Below are 20172 nucleotides of genomic sequence, written 5' to 3'. Positions count from 1 at the left end.
TTGTTGACTCACAAGCTGACAGCTGCAGAGAGCCAACATGAGGTCAGTGTTATCCACCTGCGGGTATCTGGGGAGCAGAAAGATTAAGCTGTGTCGTTGGTGAGTCTTAAATCAGCAAGGCTCACCAAGATGAGATACACAAGCAGTTTTTGCTGTCTTACTCCATACTAACATTTCTAACTGTCACCTATCTGTTGCTATTCCTCCTGTGAGTGTTTCTGGACTTTGCAAGCATATAACTTTGCTTAAGCAGCTGAAACTGGCAAGGATTCCTCACAGTTCAATGGCTGAGAGAGATGGTAGAGCCTGCCATCTGTGATAAGAAGAAAGAAAGTGGAGAAGCAAATGATCTTGAAGTGAATATGCCAGCATAAGATGCCAAGATAAGTTGCTTCCATCTAGAGAACTGTGCAGCCATAAAACTGGAAAAGTGCAGCCAGAAAAGAAATCCTAAAGCTTAAGGGATCCCATCTGAAGGGACTTCGCACACTGAGGACAATCTGTGTCATGTCCTACTATGAAGCAGGAGCTCTTCCCTCCATACTTTGCACTGGGAATTGGAGGACATATCTGCTGTAATTAAAATAATAATAAGGCTAACACTGAAGAGACTCAGCTGCCGTTCTAGAGAAAGGCAGAAAAGAGGTATCCAAGGGTGGTTCTGTAATTCACCAGAGGCCGATGGCAGACAGGGAAATCCTCAGGACACATCAAAATGCAGTCTTCAACAGCAACCTGTTAATGGTATTATGGCCTAGCCTTGAAATAGGTAAGCTCTGCATCATCCATTTTGCTTAGAACCAGCAATGGGCAGTGTCCCAGTGACTGAATCTAAGGCGGAAGCAGGAAGTTCAACATGGAAACCTTAGAAGATTACAAGATTTTGAAGAGTTAACAACAGCAATAAAACTTTTTTCCTATTGGTGTTTTTCTTTCAAATCATTATTAAAGCAATGAGAGGATTGTTGCAATAAATAATGCCATATTTTTGTACAGCTTCAGTCTGTTTTATATTATGTCACCCCTGAGCAGGAGCGTAAGTCTTAGAAAAAGTTAAGTTTTGTACATGTGGGCTGGAGCTGTTTTGCTTTATCATGATGATTTGTTTTTTTAAGTATTATGCATTGTTCAGCTATCTGCAAACACTGAACTGTTCAGGTTTGGGGCAGCTTCGTGACTTCATCTGCAGCACAACCTGACACTGACTGTGTTTATGGTTATATTCAACTTTTTGTAGAAATACAAAAATATCCCACTAACTGTCCCATATGGAACAGCACAAAACGAATAATGGCCACAAAACTTAACAAGAAAGCAAATGACATGATTGACAAAAGTGTTACATGATCATGTTAACTAATTATCAACAAGCTTCCCAAAGGCAGAAGAGATCTGACAGAATACAAGCGGCTCAGTGGGGAACACCTTGCTCACCCTCTGCAGAAAAACTCTAAGAGGGAAAACTTATGCAAGTGTCATTGTTTAGATTGACACCTTGAGTATCTGGACTGGTAGGATCAACTTGGTTGGTGCTGCTGGCATGTACTTTCTGAATCTGGACTATCCACTGCGCAGTGCTTTGTAAGACCTCTTAGTACATGCTTTATCCTGAAAAGGTTCTTGGATAAGAACAGGCTGCAGAAACGAGCTGGCCTCCTGTCCTGCATCTTTAAAATAACCTACTATACAGCAGCTTGTTAAGGATTCTCAGTATGAGAGACATGATGTTTAATGTAATTCTCATTTTGCTTAGAAGAAACTGATAGTTTGCATGCAGATGAAATACACTGCCTTAGTAAGCAGTTTTCCAAGAAAGACTGCCCTTTTCCATTTGGAACCTTTCGATATATCTCTTACTGATGTCTGTCTGTACTGTACCAGGGAACTCTTGTTTCCGTTAGGATCTTTAATTGAGCGGAAAACAGAAAGCTGACAGAAATGCCAATCCATTATTGAAATTGACTTTTTACTGCCTGTTAATTAAAACCAAAATTAAAAAAACTTTTTGGAGTCAAGTAGCTGATAAGTTTTGCACTTAATACTCTTCGGGAAGTACCCATTCAGTTGGCTTATGTGAATTGTTCCCTGCTTTAAAAATGAAACTCATGGAGTTCATTTCATTCACGGAATGCCACATGAAAAGAATTATTCAGCATCTTAAGCTCACATCTGAAAAGTTTCATTTTAAAAAATACTATACACTGTATTATTAAATAATTATACTATTTTTTATCTTTCCTGATTTTTGTCTCTAGATACAACAGTAGAATACAAATTTCTGAAGGGTTAATTTTAATGAACCAGATTGTATTGTGATATTGCCAACCTAGGATGTTGAATTGTAGGTAAAAGCCCTTTGGGACAACTTCGGTTTTCACTCTGAGATGCAATTTTACCAAAGCATACCTCTTCTCCCCACCTTTCCTCACAGTCTGCATGTCTTTCAGCATGAATTCTGTAAATTAAACAGGGCTTGTAACAAGGTGGTATTTGTTATAATATTAAGATGTTAAGGTCAAAAATCATATTTACTTCTTCCATTAACTGCTGTTTTGTGTACAAAAAGACATCTTATTTTTTCCTGTAGCCCATTCTTTTCTGAAGACACATTTAGACAATCACCGTTCACCTCCAACTCAAAAGATCTCCTGCCTAATGACACTGCTCTTCATGGAAGGACATCTGCACCAGGTCAGATACCTTTTTCTTTCATTACTTCCCTAATATAGCTTTTTTTCATTTTCTGACTGGATAGTCCACCAGCTGACCAATGCTGTTAAAATATAGTTTGGCTCATCAAAAGGCCACAGTTCCCCATGACAGTAAGTGCTTGTTATGAAGAATAAAAAGAAAAAAATTAAATATTGCCGAAGCATTTGTATTAATAGTCTTTACACTGCTATTTCCATGCATTCTGCAAGAGTCTATAACAAGTTAAACTAAGTACTAACAGAGGCAGGGGCTTTTGTGTGTGTGTCTCCTATATGTAAAGGAACTTGACTGAAGTCAGATTACTATCTGTTATTCTCCTGTTACTGGCCATTTCCACCTCCGTCTTTCAGAGTACAGATGAAATGTTTGCAGTACATGTACCACAGTGGCAGAGCTTGGCAATGCAGTATTCCTGCATTTAACTAGTTCAGAGCCTTTTTGGAAAGACAGGGAGCTCTTAAAATATACTGAAAAGTCACTGGTTTTGAAAGTACATTTCCACTGATCTTCTGAACTAGTTGACAGGCATTTTGTGTCCAGGTGTAGCTTGGGTTATATTCTGCATTATAATGGAAAATAAAGGTATGTAACAATACTATTCAAGGTGGCACTGAACACATACAAAAACTTGATAGGTGCCTTTACTGTCCTGTTGCAAAATAAGTCATTTGCTAGTTCACTGCTATCTGTTCTTAAATTAATTGCTCTCAGTTCTAAAGGTCAGTAATTACACAGCCAGCCGTAGGGAGGGCTATTCACCTTTTCTTAGCAATCAATAAAGATTTGGGCATGTTATTGCTAATTTTCAGCTATAGACTGTCCCTTAATTTACAACTTAACAGACCCTTCATTTTTTTAATGCTTGAATAGTCATTTGACAGCTTGTGAAGTGGCAGATGAGGGTAAGAGCTAGATGTTGTCTAAGGGTAAATATGCATAGCAGGAAGAAAAAGATTTGTAGCATAAGGACAAGGGTCTTCAAGCTAGCCTGAGCCATGCTTTTGCAAGGAAGTAGTGGATTTTGTAACTCTGAGTGAGGAGAACCAGATCACGTGTGGCGCTTTTAAGTATTAAAATGTAAACCGGGTTAGCGCTTCAATCCTGGCTTTTGACCTTGGCATAACATGGAATATTCATATACCCAGATGAAAGACAAGAACTCTTAGACTCCTCAGGCAGTGCTCAATACCTCAGAGGACACGGCCTCTAGCAGCAATACTCTTACATCATACCAAGATGAATGTTTAAGAATTTTTTATTCTCCGTAAGACTTCATTTTAAGTGAGGCCACTAAAACTGTGGTTGGGTTTTGGTGACATACTTAATCATACACGTGAAAGACATAAAGTATCTACCTGGTCAGGACGTCCTGGAGTGTTAGAATGGCTTCTGAGGAGCTGGGTTTTGTATGTCTGTGCTGCCCCATAGTCTGTCTTATGGAATATAAGTACTAGCTTGACAGATCTGTGTATTATATATAATACATATTTCTCTGTGAGTATAAGACTCTGATATGTAGCAGCATATCTAATATGCAGCATATCTAATAGTGGCACATATACTGAAAACGAAATGCGGGTTGCTGTTTTATTTTTATTTTATTCTTATTTTTGGAGCAACCCTGTCATTCAAAATATGTTGATTTTTCTCAGCTTAATAATAAATCCTTGGACCTGAAGTGTAACTTCACAGTAGCACCAGGAATGTGGTTTAAATTTTTAATCAATTACAAGTGTGATATTCATGTAAAAGAACAGCGGAATATCTATCGATAGATTTCTTACTAGTTTCAGCCTTGCAAAAAGAAATAGTCTATGTAGTGCTATGGATAACTCAGAAGAAACTTTATGCCTGAAGAAAGTAGTGTATAGAAACAGTAACAAATCATTGCAAATGACAATGGGATGTAACAGAAAATGCTGTGAAAATGTGTGTGTGGTGTCCTGTGGAGCTTTCCTGTGTACCCTTTCACTTGAGATTTGTTTTGGGTTACTTTATCCCTGAAAGAGGATAGTAAGTAGAAAAGAACAACATAAGAAAATTACAGGCAATTCACAGTCCAGTGTTATCTTCAAGTCAGCAACTAAAACCCAAGTAGATTTACTGCTCATGGCCAAGAGCCTTCATTAAGCAGTGCTCATATCCAAAAATGCAGCTCTGTGCCCCTGTCACCACAGCTAGCAGAGTCTGATGAGCGAGCATGGGGCCTGAGCTGCTGCTCAGCGCTGGCTTTCTGCAGCCAGATTTGACTCAGTCAGGCAGAGGGGCATGAGGAAGCCTTTGCTGCCAGTCCATTTTGGGTGGCCTTGGTTGAACCCCACGTATGTAGTGCTTCTTTCCAAGAGAGCACCAGTATGGGTGGTTGTATCCACAGACTCCTGCCAACTTTCTGTCTGCAAACTTCTTGGCACCCTAGCTGCAAGGAACTGGGAAAAGTGACAGGAACATAGGAGAGTAAGATATCTCGTGTCAAATTTAATTCTTTTCTATAATAGGTAACAATGTTATATAATCTCATTCATTATCAAGCTCCATCTTAAACCTGTTGCAGGTTTAAGTATGAGAATACTGCTTCTGAAGCTCATCCTTTTGAAGGGCTGGGACCACTCTCTTTTCAGCCTGTATTTATTCACACCAAGTTGTTGTTTCACCAGTGCTGCCTTTCAGCTTTGATAATTCTTCTCCCTTGTGGTGTTCGCTGTCTGATGTTCCATCTTACACCCCCCTAATCTTTCTTAGAGAAGAAAGCCAGCCAATGTTTTTTAGTCTCTTTTAGTATGATAGGGTTTCCATTTCCTGGCTGACATCATAGCCTTTTTCTGCCTGTTTAGGGAAATTAATTTCCTCAAGTATAAGTAGGTAGAACCATACCTGCTGTTTTACAGGAGGTCTTACCAATGACTTTCTCTGCAGCATGCAGTCTTCTGTATGCATATTGGAAATGCCCCTCCTGATTAATCTTGATCTTTGTAATTACAACATGCTGATGACTCTCAGTTCATTTTCTAATCAGATAGTAGCATGTTTTTCTTTACTATTTCAGCTGACGATTTCAGCATGCAACAGAAATTCTTGTTTCTACTTTCTAGGCATATGACCTTGTAATCTGAATTGTGTCACTTATTATTCTAGCTCTCAAGATTCTTTAATACTCTGAAATTCCTGCATATTGATACTGCTTTCACTAATGCAACACTGGGGTTTCTTGTGCTGAAGCTATTAAAGAGGTTTTTTAAGTGTGTTTTGTCCAAAATTTATTCCTAGAGTCTTCAGCTTAGTGGCCTCCTCAGCTCACACCACTGCTCTTCATAGCCAGTTTGGAAGAAAATTACAACATCAAGTATTTAAGAGGAAGAGCACTTTTTGTAGGGCACTGAGTATGTAAGATCCCCAAGGAGTATGAAATAATTAGGAAAGATGTATTAAAAGATGGGTGAGAGCGATGCACTGATCAGGGCATTTACTGGAGAAAAAAAGCCCAACTAACTAAATAATGACATAGCCATGGATCTGGCAAAAAAAAGGTGTCATAATCCTGATCAGCAGCGGTATCACAGGCAGGAAATGTGATTCTCATGCAGTAGATTTTAAGTCTGGTACCCAAGGAAATGACAGTGAAATCTCAAACAGCTGTCAGAAGGGACTCAACAGCCCTGCAGAAGTTATGGTAACCCCCTGATAATCTGTGGTGAATTCTTAATGTTCTGAGAAGGGAAAAAAAGTAGTTTCCTATAATACACAGCTTGAAAGTACTGGATAGATTTAGGGAGCTACTTCCCTTCCTTTTTATGGTGTTTTGTATATTAATAACCATACAAAGTTAGTTGTAGTTAGAGTACACTTTTCTGTATTACTGTTACCATCCAAATAAGCTCATTTTTACTCAAAAAAAGGAAATAAAATAAAATGGTATTGATCAAATCCACTTTGCTTAAAAATTACCGTAGTATCAAAGTCATGCCTAATACAGAGTCACATCAAAACCAAATTAATTATTTCAGCTTTCCCCTATAAGAATAGCAAAATGACCTTGTTTTGGCCTAGCAAAAGGTAGGGAGAGAAAATTATCATTTTCATTCCAAGCAGACTCTTTGAAGGGGCATTTTTATCTTCTGTTTTATAAGGCTCTTCTTTTGACAGAGTAGAATTTAGTTTTATGTCAGACTATATAGTTCAGTTCAGATGACTGGATAAATTAAAAACTTGATCTTATGCTGGTGTTCCTGACCCTTAGCTGATCTTCAGCGTGTTTTAATAGTTTTCCACTAACTCACTGACTCATTCTGTAAATCAAACTTGCCTTCATGAAGTCAAGATGAGCAATATTCACTGTTCCTTTTCTGGTCAGTTCACTGATATTGGTGAAGACTCCAGCCATGAGTTTTTGGAAGCATTTTTTCTCCATGTATATCTGTGTGTAGTATCATAATATTTCATTATTGTCTCACCTATTTACCTGTGGTATTCTTCTTCATTTACATTGACAGTGCTGAATATTGAAACTGTCTTACTTGTAGAGGATTAAATAAATAATAATAATGATAATAATTCTTTTTTTTTTTTGGTGAAAATTTACTACTTCTTGCAAAACTTTTTTGCTGTGTTAAGTGAATTTCACATGGCTAAAATAGACTTTTGGAACTGGATGATGTAGGTTTTGGGGAGTTGTAGTCCACGAATAAGCCCTGGCATTTTTAATTTTTTCCATTGGTGCTAGAGATATATTTACCAGCGTCACTTATTTCAGTGAAATAAAGGCAGTAAAGCTTCTGTGCTTAAGTACTCTTTTGAAAAAGCATCAGAGCCTCTCCTGTCACTGTCTTCATACTCTTCACTGACCTGTAAGATGACAGATAGGCCATGCTTCCTCTTCGGAAATGTCCAGAGGCCAGTACTGAATCAGTACCATGGTACCTAGTTCAGTAGAGAATTGGAAACGTAATGCAAAAATTTTAGATTTTGGTACCATCAGTTGTATTTTTACTGATGGGTGTAATTAATGGCATTATCCCATCTTTATGTTTATTGAGCTAAGGTAATACGTGTAACAAAGATTCCCATACGTTTGGAACTACAAGACTATTCAGGAGATGCACACATTTCCCCCGTTACTGTTCATGCTCACAGCCTCCTCCTTTTCTCTAAAGCAGTAATTCCACTGTAACTTTAATACACTTGAAGGTGAAAATCTGCCTGTTCCCTGGGCCTCATCTTTGCACATTCTCCAACACAGTGGCACTAACATTTGTGTGGCCACATTGTAAACCAAATCAGGGGAAGTAGTGAACTAATCTCCTTATTTTTCTAATAGTTTGTGGGAATGTTGGGATGTGAGCAGGGTGAAGGCAAGGCCATATTTTTGAGCCGTGTGAAATTTCAGCATTTGTGTGAGACTGACGTGGCTGTGACCACACTTAATCTTGTTTACTTTCTTCTGTGACTGTAGTTGAAAAATACCTCCTGAGGGGTTGCAGTTTTAACTTGAACGTGACAAATAATCAAGCTGTTCATGTTGCACAGATAACACATTCTTTAGTATGAAGTATTTTGCATGTGTCTTCCTAATACTTTTTTATAGACACTATAAGGTCAGCGTACATCTTGATGTTGTAATTTCGTGTGGCTTTAAGCATCTAGAAAGTACATAGCAAGAGATCTTCTGGTCCAACCTGCAGGTGTGCTCATCCGTATATACTGTTTTCCAGCAGTATTTGTGTTTGGTTGTGGTCTCCTGTGCTCTGCAGCAAACTAAACTTCTCCAGCCATCTACAGCAACCAGCTCCGAATTTTGGTTCATTACTGGGTTAGTTAAGAAAGTAATGACTTTAATAATTGTATGTGAGGTTAGAGTGATCTGACTATAGTTTCCATTTCTTCACAAGTTGCCAACGAGTTTTCTTCCTTTGAAGAAACGAGTTTTCTTCTCTTTGAGTCTGCTGCCAGGCTTTATATTTTTAACTTACCTCACATTGTCCCTGAGACCACTGTAACTTCACTGCAAAAATGAAGGAACACATTGAGGGGTTGATTTCTGTGTAAGGGTGTCTTGGTTTCAGCTAAAACAGTTATTTTTTTCCTTCCAAGTAGCTGGTGCAGTGCTGTGTTTCAGCTTTAGTCTGAGAACAGTGCTGATAACACACCTGTGTTTTAGCTGTTGCTAAATAGCACTTACCTTGATCGAGGACTTTTAAGTCTCATGCTCTGCTGGTGATGAGGGGCACAAGAAGCTGGTAGGGAGCAGAGACAGGACACTTGACCCAAACTAGCCAACGGGGTATTCATATTTCATATGTACATGACCACTTTAGAGAGTTAACTATCTGAAGTAACTTGAAGGGGTCTTACAAGATGCTGGAGAGGGCCTGTTCATCAGGGACTGTAGTGATAGGACAAGGGGTAATGTATTTGTACTAAACCAGGAGATTTAGGTTGGATATAAGGAAGGAAGTTCTTTATTGTGAGGATGGTGAGGCACTGGAACAGGTTGCCCAAGGAAGTGGTGAATGCTCCATCCCTGGCTGTGTTTAAGGCCAGGCTGAACAGGGCATTGAGCAACCTGGTCTAGTGGAAGATGTCACTGCACATGGCAGGGGGGTTAGAACTACATGATCTTGAAGGTTCCTTCCAATGCAAACCATTCCGTGATTCCATACCACAGCATGTCATGCCCAGTGTATAAACTGCGGGAAGTTACCCAGAAGGCCCAGTTCACTGGTTGGGTCCAGCTGGGTATCAGTCAGCTGGTGTTAAGCAATTGTATTGTGCATCACTTGTGTGTATTGTTTCCTTTTCCTTTTCCCCTTTTAGTTTCATATTCTCTCCACTTGATATTTCCCTTATTATTACCACTGGTGGTAGCAGTAGTGATTTGTGTTATACCTTAGTTACTGAGCAGTTCTTATCCCAATCCCTGGGAGTTACATTTTTTCCATTCTCCTCCCCATCTCTCTCTGAGGAGGGGTGGGGAAGGGGGGTATGAGCAAGTGGGTGTATGGTTCTGAGTTACTGACTGGGCTTAAACCAGGACAAAGGAGACTGTTGGCACTTCTGTCACCCTGGAAAATGTCCTCAGGTCTTAGGGGACTATGAAAGGCATAAGCCCTGAGGATTTCTGCAAAAGTGAACAGCGATGAAATGTTGGCATTTAAATTGCCTTTGTATAGCTTCCCAGCTGTGTAGGCATGGAGTGAATTAGAACAATTCACACCTCCTTATGGTTTCTTAGCTTACATCTGCCAAAAAGCATCTAACTTCACATTGCGGGTAATCCTCTGTTTACTTTAGGAAGGCTCTCTTCACAGTCCTAAGTGCTGGAACTGGTAGAGGAAATCGAGGGTTTAAGAGCACAATTAATTCAGGACAACAGAACCTGTGGATTATTATTTTTGAGAGAACCACAGGATGGAGACTATGGGCAGTCGGTAAAAGGAGTGCTTTCTTACATTTAAATGGAATTCCCTGTGTTTTAATTTGTGCCATTCCTCCTCTTCACTGAGCATCACTGTGAAGACCCTGACTAATTCCTCTTATTCTCCCCCATTAGGAGTTTATATAGAGTGGAAAGATCCCACCAAGACTCCTCTTCTCCAGGCTTAACAGTGCTAGCTCTCTCAGGCTCTCTTGTATGACAGATGCTCCAATCCCTTAATATTTACCAGACTTCAGACTGCTTTGAAAGTCTAAAAGAGTATTTCAAGATCCTGGCAGCAGTTTCCATCCCTGTGTTGTGATGGAACAGCAATTTTTATTGCCAGTATAGTTGCAGAGCGAGTGCACGTGCATGTGAATTTTATAGCACATTTTCCCCCCTCCTTTATCCCGTTATTTTATTTGCTTTCAGGTTTGATCTGAGTTGTGAGCTCTGCCTACTCAGGACATTACATATCCCCTTCAGTTTCTTGATGAGGAGAATGTCTGACCCCTATTGCCTTCCTGGCAGGGTGGAAAAGAGTGGCCCTTGGTCCTGTTGTTCATTTCTATCTGTATTTCTGTGAAATGTGCTTGTTGAAAGCAGTGTGGGAAGTAGTTGCCTGCAGAACACAATGGTAGGTACTCACTAAGCCTTGCAAAGTCTGGTTCTCTCAGTCCTCAAAAGCACTGGGTTTATTCCATTCCTCTTCCAGTACCTGTCTGGGTTAAGATTCAGCCAGATATTCTCCTTTCGTATATGTGTATGCATGTGTATGTTTGTGTCAAAATCCATGCAGATGCATGAAAAAGAATATGGAGAGATCCCTCTGACAAATCCAACTTGTATGACAGCTTCATAGATAGTAGGAAGATTTTTGTGGCAGAGTTGGGAGATTCATTTGAGTAACTGATTTTAGTTCCTTATCTCCAACATGCATTTTACTTTCATTCTTCACACAAAAAGAATGTCTTTTGGGTACACATTGACTGGTGTACACTCTCTGTCTTTGCACTCTCTGGAAGACATGGGTCTGTCAGCCACCGTGGTTGCTCTCCGAAGTCTGATAGCAAGAGACAGATAGCTGGCAAGCTGTGGAGAGTGATTCTAGGAAGGTGAGATAGTTGGGCTGCTATAGAAGTGGGCTATGCTTGGCATAGTTCTGCAAAGCAAGACAGATTTTGCAGAATTTGTTCAACATAATTCAGTGCTAAACTGAATGTGACAGTGGTTCTGGCTCTGGCAGGGTTTTTATCTCTTGCATCCTGTCTTCAGATTCCCATGATCATCTGCCTGGGTGCAGCATTCTCTCGCTCTGCACCCAGCTGCCTTGACAACCGCTTTGCACTACAGACATTGAGCAGAGGGTTCCAAATTTCTGGTTCATTTAATGGGATCATAACCGATGAGGCTGCAACTGATTACAGCATTACATTTCCCTTGCAGCTTCTTCCGGGTCTGCTGCCAAACAGTTTGCAGGTACTGCATGTGTACTGTAGATCTGTGATACAGTAATAGAGATTGTGTCTTGAGCACAGGCACACAGTCTTCATAACAAAGTCCCTTTCAGAACTGAAAATACTATTACGCAGAGCAGACCATTTCAAATCAGCATATTGCCTCTTGCTCAAACATGCACAGTGCATTCTTAGGCTAAATAGGACAAGTGAAATGTGCAGCATTGTTGTACATGTTTTTTCTCAACAATCAGTTAAGAAATTTTGGCTATTCCCACAACATCTAAGGAGAATGCAATCAGATCATTCTGAGGAGCACACAAAACTCCTGGTGAATTGGCCAGTCCCTTTCTCAATACAGCACATGCTAAATAGCAGGACTTTGAATAAATTGTTATGGGCATACAGAGTTCACTTCTTTTCCTTGTGAAGTCACTGCACTAATTACTTTGCCAATTATTTACAGGACCTTCAAGATGAAAGGTGTTAATTAAAATAGACAAACAGAAAGATGCGCCTTCAGGTCCACGTCTAATGGCTGTCTTGAAAGGCACTTGACATCTATCTGAAAATCTGTGATCCTTTTTTTGTTATGGGCTGCCTTTACACAGGGTAACTTTTCCCCCTCCAATACAGTGCACTCATACAGGGAAAATTATTTATATTTCATTTGCCTTTCGTGTTTGTTCCTCCTAAAGCAGGATCAACCTCATGGTAAATGACAGAAGAGCAAAGTGCTTTACTCAGAACAAATACCTTCAGGTTTCATTCAGAACAAACCTAGACCAGACCCCATTCACAAAACCCAGCAACCCAAAAGCTGTTAAGAAATATCACCAACTTCAAATTCAAAGCAAAACAGCAGCAGGTAACGGTTTCATCCCGCATGCAAAAATAAAACTAGCAATTGGGGGTTTTTATCCTTTCAACCAGGGCAGGTTTTGGCATCTCTTAACCTTTTTTGTGTTGGTTTGTTGTTTTTGGTTTGGTTTTTTTTTTTCATATGTTACTTTTAAAGTAAAATAGTTTCAAAATACGTACGTAACACAAGTGGGGGTCAGACTTAAGAAAAGCATCCTAAGCAGCTGCACTCATCTGAAGTACAGAATGAGAAATGTGGGATTTTGTCTACCTTGTCTTTTACTGGAGGGTGAATTACGGACAACACAAGGTCTGGCAGGTTCTTGGGATGTGTGTTTTGGCGCAGCTGACAGAAGGCAACTTGGTGAAGAATAGCCATGAATTGATAGAATGTGTGGTTTGGGAAAGGAGGAAGGGAAAGCAGCAAAATAACAGCAGCTGGCTTCAGGAAGGACAACTGTAACCAACTTGGAGGAGAAAAGAGGGGGAACATGATTATGGTATTCAAATATGTAAAATGACAGCCTTGAGAGAAAAAGACCTTGCCTATGTTCATGTGAGCAGAATACAGAATAACAGGCTAAGTGACAATAGGGCAAATTTAAGTTAAACACCAAGGAAAACTTTGTAGCACCGGAGTGGTTTTGTACTGGTACAGCCATGACAGGAGGTTGTGGAACCTCTGTCATGGGAGGGTTTCTAAAAAAGTAAGTCAGACAAGCAGTGTCAGGACTGATGGATATGTTTGGTGTGTGGCTGGCATGCCTCTGGGCCGGGGACAGTAACGATAGCCTCCTGAGGTCCCCTCCAGCTCTAATTCTGTGATATAAATTCAGTAGCAAATCTTCAGTGGTGATTAAATAGCCTCTTGAAACAGATTTGATAGATGAGGCTTTTGGTTTATAAATAGTCAATATGCTGTGTTTTAGACTCTGCATCTTATTCAAACCCATCTATAGTTTCATATCCTCTTTTGTCTTTCTTAATACCACAATCTTTTATAGAAGTGAACATCAGCACTGAGTCAGGCTGTTTCCTGGGTATGAAACTTTTCCACATAGAATCTCAACATGAAACAGAAAGACAGGTTTTAAAATTACTTTCTTGCTCTGCAAAAGGGATTGGAACAGATCATTCCTGACATTTTAGAGTTACCTTGGGATTCTCCAGCCCTCACCTGTCTTATCTTGTACAAGGTTGTCTTCTAAAATACTTGTCTGCCTAAGAGTAAACTCAATGCAAAATTCATCAGGCTACTTGGACAGTTTATATATATATATACGTAAACTAAACTCAGCAAAGGCGAGGAGTTGGTTTTTGTCTTCTACAGCATGATTTCAGTCAGGGTACAAATTTGCCCTCCTGGTTGCTGGGTGTTTTAGTTGAGTTTGGGGCAGTCGTCGTGTTGACTAGTGCCTTGCAAATACAACCCAAGCAGAAAGTAGATGGGAGAGTAGCGCAGAAGGAAGAGGAAGATGGTTCAGAAGTAGATGCATGCGCTTGTGATAATGGAGAGAGCAGGGAAAGAGGTAAATCTCTTTAAAAAATGAGTTAAGGGCTTTAAGGAAATGGCAGATTCACTGCTTATCACTGGGGGAATCTGCAGTAAAAGCAGTAAGAAGTTTTCTTATACAGCAACAAGCACGTACAGTGAAGGGTGGTGCCTCTCCCTGGCACCTTGCTGAAACACAGAAAGGTGGACCTGGCCAAATGTTGGCAGTTAGTTTCATCTAGCTTTGACTCGTGTTAATGCAGTCAACTCAGGAAGAGGGACTCAGCCTGCAGCTGGGGCTTTACTTTGCATTCTCCACTGAGGTGCTGATCACCAGCTTCCAGTTTCTCTGGTACAGCACGTTTTGCTTCACTAAAAAGGCTGCAGAAGGCTGGAAAACAAAATACAGTGTAAAGGCCAGTTTGTCTTTATTTGTGTCTTGAGTGTTGGATGGGGAGTGCTAGCATTAGCCTCTGCAAAGTGCCCTGGATGTGTTATTACCTTCTTTCTATGAAAGAAAAGCCCCTATTTCAGGTGGGCTTCCAAGTAGAAGCACAGTAACAAATATGAAAGCAAAAAAGGGAAAATTTATGCATTTACCACAGTGGTCCTAAATGTGCACAGATGGGTCTGCATGATTCTTAAAAGGGTTTCTTAGCAAGTGTGATTTAAGCAGAATTGTAGGAAAGAAATTAAAAGGGTAGAAACCTGTTGGCATTATGGAAATTAATTAATTGTGGTTTTAAAATAGAAGCAAATTATGCTTTCATAAGTTCATGTGAACCCAGTGTTGTGCCATCCAAAATAAATGTTACAAGCAGTGTTAATGGTCGAACCGAATGCAAGGGCCACCTATTTGGGAGTGAATTAGAGAGAGCTTGTGTAAATTCATTATGGCACATCTTACGGTTACCATGAGGATATTTTCAGAAGGATACTCTCACATTATATTGAAACAATATATTGTGCAAGGTAACAGCACATTATCAGGTTTTTCTCTGACAATAGATGCAGAATTTAACTTTTATTTACAGTAGTTATTATTTCTAAACAAGCAAAAATGTAAAGTTGATGATGGAGCTCTTTGCTGCTGAAAGAACTGATGGTTCTCTTGACCAACAATGATCAGGTGAGCTTTAAAAACAGTTCTGGATGAGTGGATTTGTTGGTGCTTCCTATCCCTTTCTTGCTATGTCTCAACTCCTTCAGTGAAAAAACTAAACTACTTTCCATCTGGGCATTTCATCATCTATAGCCATGAAACCAAACTGAGCACCTTCACTGTGGTAACTGTGAATGATTAAGGAACTACAGGAGCAAGGGCAGTGAGCCACAAGGACTCTTCCATGACTGCTTCTTTTTGGCCAGTAAATTCACAGCTCAAGGCCTTACTTTGCATATGTCAAGAGTTTTACATAGTTTATCCTTTCCTACTGTATAAGGAATGAAGTTACCACCAAGACAATCCTGTCTGTACAGTGGATATTACAAGTTTGGGGGAATAGATGGTATTGTCCAGTGTTATCCTCAATTTGATGTCAGTGTTGTAAAAATAATCTTCAGAAAATGACTTCAACTTTATTGCAGCTTTAGGGTTCCTTAAAAATCTGCAATTCCAGCTGCCTTGCACAGAATTTACACAGATTGGCTTAAGTTTTAAACTGGAGATTTTTTCCCTTCTTGGTTTTCATATGTTTTGAGCTTAATACAGAAATAAAAGCAAATCTCAAAAGCTTTATAATGCAGGTGAAGGTTATCATAAGCCCCACAGTTTACTTGGAAGTCTTCTGTCATATAAGTTAGGTTAAAATACGTGTTAGTTTTGACGCAAAGGTAGATGGTGGGGAGTGGCCTTGGGTTTTGAAGTCAGTGTGTCTCTACCTTTGCCCTAACTCAGGCTTTGTTCTTTCAAACTGCTTCTGACTGTTTCTGAGCAACAGTCTCAGTCCTAGTGATGAAGTGGGCTTCACTGTTTTCCCATGTTCCTCTATGGAGGCATTTTAAAGTTCGCCTTTTCCTTGTTATTACTCTCTTCACAAGCCCCAACATCTTTATCACTTCTCAGTGACCTTTTAAAGTCTTGTTGCCTAGCATTGCATATGTGGAATACTTCTGTGTACAATATTAATGTTTCTTTTTGTGGTTCATGCAAGCTCTTTACTGAAACATTTCCAACTTTCATGGTTGATGCTTTTAGAAAGATCAACTTAAGCACTCTGCTACTGAAACATAAATTCACTTGGGTTCTTTCTTCCATATCAGGGATTTAAAATTATCATTACATTGTTGCTTTTTACCATACTCCATAGTAATGTTAGATATTTGCAAATGCATTTGAGCAAAAATAAGAGCGTTAGTTGGTAAAGTTTTTTATTTATCAAGAAGCCTTTCTTTGCTTCCTCTGTGCAGTTGCTCTGTCCTTCAGGCTGTCTGATTATGTGCAGCTTTTCAGGACTTAGGAAACAAAAAGTATGTGTTCCACTCACAAGTGGAACTTGGGTTCTTTTATTTGAGCAATAATTTTGTGTTCATTTTAATTTTTTCTTATTACAGTATCATTAAATCCCTCTAAATAACTTCTCATACCTGATGCAAGTTGTGAATGGGATCATGGCTACATAGAACCCTCCCAGGCTGGTGCAAGCTCACCACTGGCCAGCCAACCACACTCACAAAGGGACCTGGGTTTGTCTGAACAGACGCCCTGTATTGATATTAGAGGGGACAGCACTGACTACTTTTAATAGCTGCATAAAAGCACTAAAAAAAAGACCACCGAGGGGTCAGGCAGAGCTAGTGTGAGTTCAGCTGAAACTTGAGGGTTATTTTTTTTTAAAAAAGAAAAAGTTTTCTTCTTTTTTTTTTGTGGGGAATATAGAAAAATCTCACGCCAAAAAAAGTTGCTTATCGGTGGCTAATAGTGGATGAGTCTGCTCATAGTAAAAGATACATCCTAAAACAAGACCAGACAGGTTGCTGTGATGCTGGCAGTGACAAATGAAGCCTGCAGGACCACTCAGGATCACAGATACCTTGGACAAGTTGCAAGACATAACTTACTTGGGAACTAGAGTACCTGGAAATATTCCACCATTTATTTTAACTGACTTCCTAAAAATAAGAATTCTTGTGCTATAAATGAAACCTTTGTGAAAGTAAGTTGGGAAGGGAGTAAGATATATGCTATTTGGAGATGCTGCAGTTTCATGTAGTCAATATATTTTTGAGCTTGTGATCTTTTTGCAGGCTTTCAGCAAACAAGCTTGCAGCAGAGACTTAATTACATATTTCACAAAAGGCGCTCTCGATTTTTAAACACAGTGTGCTTGCCAGAGGTGATAGATGAACATGTAAGTGGAAGGCTCCAAAGCTATAAAATGCATATCTGATGATGGAGACACTGCAGAAAGTAGAAAGACATTATAATAATATAGATGAATGCAGACAGAAAAATGAAATAAAATTTCTTTAACCAAATTAAATGTTTTTTAAAGCAGTATTTGCACAATTGCCTGACCTGAATACCTTGTTTCTAAAGAAATCATTTCTTGAACTATTTGTCAAAATAGGAACAACCTTACAAATGGAACAAGTTTTTGTGATGTTCATACAGAGCTGCATAGAGTATATTTACCTCTTGTGTAAACGGGGTACTAGAAAGATTGCAGAGGACAGGCTAGCAGCAATCTGCTTCGGGCTGGTAGGAACTAATAGTTATCTGATGACCGTTTAGTGTCCTAAGTCTTTCAGAGGAAAGTGAGGTGCCTCGTTATGGGACATCCGCACTACTGGACGCATTCATCCTCTTGCCGTGAGCTCACAGAGACCCAGTTATCTTTTCCAGCACTGTTTATTCATTTTGCTGATTTGGTGGCATTTTTTAGATGCATTTTCCCATGGGAGCTTCCTTCTGCATCTTGTATGCTTCACATCAAGTTTTAGCCCCTGGAGTATGAGGAGGTACAGCCTACTTCCTTCCATTTTTTTCTGTATCAGCTATCATCTACCTATTCCTAATTTATCTCCTAGTCTGAGTTTAGCCATCTTTCCCTCTTAGCTGTCAGACTCACCCTAGGTGGCTGTTCTGTCACCAGATCCTCCAGACATCTAACTTGTTTTCTTCATTGTATTTGGTTTGCAAGGAGGACTAAGTGAAAATAGCCTAACCAGCACTCTGTTTTCTCCCTTCACAGGACTGCTGTTACTTTCATTTTCAAAATTACTTACCTGATTTCTTCTTGACCATCTGTGTGGTGTCAAACTGTCTGAATAACCCAAAGTATAAATATGACCTACACTTCCAGAATAATGGAGGAATAATAAATTTTGACCTTCCTTGGAAAGACTCATCAGCACCTCTCACTTCCCCCTCTTTAAGGAATACTTACTGCAAAGGGCAGTCTATTTAATTTATATCTGTAGGATTCCGTGTGACCATACTGATCTGCCCTTGTGGATTTTGCTACTTCTGAGGTTTATGGAGGTGTGAAGATGAAACCAAGCAGCAGCTGTTAAAGTGAGTTGTAGGATGCGAGAGCAGACAGTAAACCAGCAAAGGTTATAAATATGAATTTTATCTTCTTTGAATAACACTTCAGCATACTTTTTGTTTGGTTTATTTTTTTAGCTTTGACTTTTCCAGTTAAATAGTGGTTTCATTCTTTGAGTTTAGCATAAAGATACAAAGGTAGACATGGCACTGAACAACAGATTAAAGCATAATGTAGCATAAAACACTGTGAAGCAGTAATTGAAAAATACGTAAGCTAAGTAAAAGAAAGTAAGTAATCAAAGTACCACATAGCAGAATCCACAACCAGCAACCGGTCCCTGGGGAACTTTTTGTGCGTGATAGCTCCTAGCAGTCACAAAGCTGATTTGGTGACTCTAGACAGTTACTTACGTATTCAGGTCACACTTTGTTTTCTTCAGTTACAGCTTCAACCAGATATGGTATCTTCTCTCAGTGTTTCTTGACAAAACTCTGGCTAAGGGCTTTTCAGAAGGGGTGGTTACTGCACTCATCGTATTGCTGTTACCAGTTTGAGGATAGGAGAAGGAAAATAATGTGAAAACTGAAGATGCATTCATGGCCAGAATTATGCCCAACAGTTTAGGAAAGGGGTAAATAGTGACTCTCATAAGCAGCTGGGCTTTGTTTGCCAGAGATTCATCTATTTGGAGAGGCAAGAACAGGGACAGAACAGTATTTCTCCAGTTAATGTCCACCTTATCCTCACCTCAGGGAAAATACACAAGGTGACAGTCCTGGCAGTTGTAACCCCATCTTGGATGAAAAGCTTTACACAGCCACTTGTTATGAAGTTGACTTGTGGGTAGTAGGGAAATGATACCAGACGACACAGAAGGGCAAGGAAGGTGTCCATAAAGATGTATTTCAATATGTTTCATTGAGAATTAAGTTTTAGCTTCACATAAAGTTTTTAGCTCTTAAGACTTCTACACAAAATGATTTCAAAATAATTTCATCACTAGCCTGTAATATACTGAGTTTTAATCTTTCTATCACTTTTTAATGATGTACCAGAGAACTTGGAGGCCTTCCATTGTACTAAGAGTACTCTGTTTTAAACTCCAGAACCCATACAGAAAAGCAGTCTATTACTTAATAATTTTAATGTTATTTTGTAATTTCAATGTTTATCATTTCCAGGAACGCAGAAATTCTGGAATTTGTTGTGGAGTATTTGCTTAAAGCAGAAGTGAGTGCTCCATCCCTGGTGGTGTTCAAGGCCAGGTTGGATGAAGCCTTGGGTGGGATGGTTTAGTGTGAGATGTCCCTGTCCATGACAGGGGGGTTGGAACTAGATGATCTTGAGGTCCTTTCCAACCCTAACTATTCTATGATTCTATAAGTCCTTTTATTTTCTTTTTCTTTCTTTCCTTTCTCCCCTTCATTTTAGTATAGGCATGTCATGGTGAAAGATGGATTTCTGTGGGACATCTCTTACAATGATGATTTGTTATTTAAGATTAGTCAGTCTCAGTCCATCTTCTTCCTGGCCATTGTGTAAGGTATTCTTAGAGGATAATGATGCTGACTGGGTAGAGTGCTTTGGGATACATCTGTGTACATCCACTGCTATGGTCTCAGTCACTGGACACACACTCACTTGGCAGAAATCACCATTCTCCACAGTTAATTAGAGACAGAGCTCAAGGACTGAATGTGGATGTTGACTCACCTGATTCTTCAGGTCACTGGCTGGGTGTGCTCTGGG

At 39.6% G+C, this 20172-nt stretch overlaps 1 protein-coding gene across 3 annotated transcripts in view; it reads left to right on the top strand.

Moving 5' to 3' along the window:
* ZNF827 (zinc finger protein 827) overlaps nucleotides 1–20172 on the top strand; it is a 108516-nt gene that overhangs the window by 71951 nt on the left and 16393 nt on the right. For all 3 annotated transcript variants that reach the window (XM_065688159.1, XM_065688161.1, XM_065688170.1), the window contains one exon: nucleotides 2588–2691. In XM_065688159.1, coding sequence (XP_065544231.1) covers nucleotides 2588–2691 — 104 coding nt within the window. The remainder of the gene's footprint in view (nucleotides 1–2587; nucleotides 2692–20172) is intronic.

This window comes from Lathamus discolor, chromosome 1, assembly GCF_037157495.1.
Source record: "Lathamus discolor isolate bLatDis1 chromosome 1, bLatDis1.hap1, whole genome shotgun sequence".
In the NCBI taxonomy this organism is placed as follows: Eukaryota; Metazoa; Chordata; class Aves; order Psittaciformes; family Psittacidae; genus Lathamus; species Lathamus discolor.
This window is presented reverse-complemented; position numbering and strand designations above follow the sequence as displayed.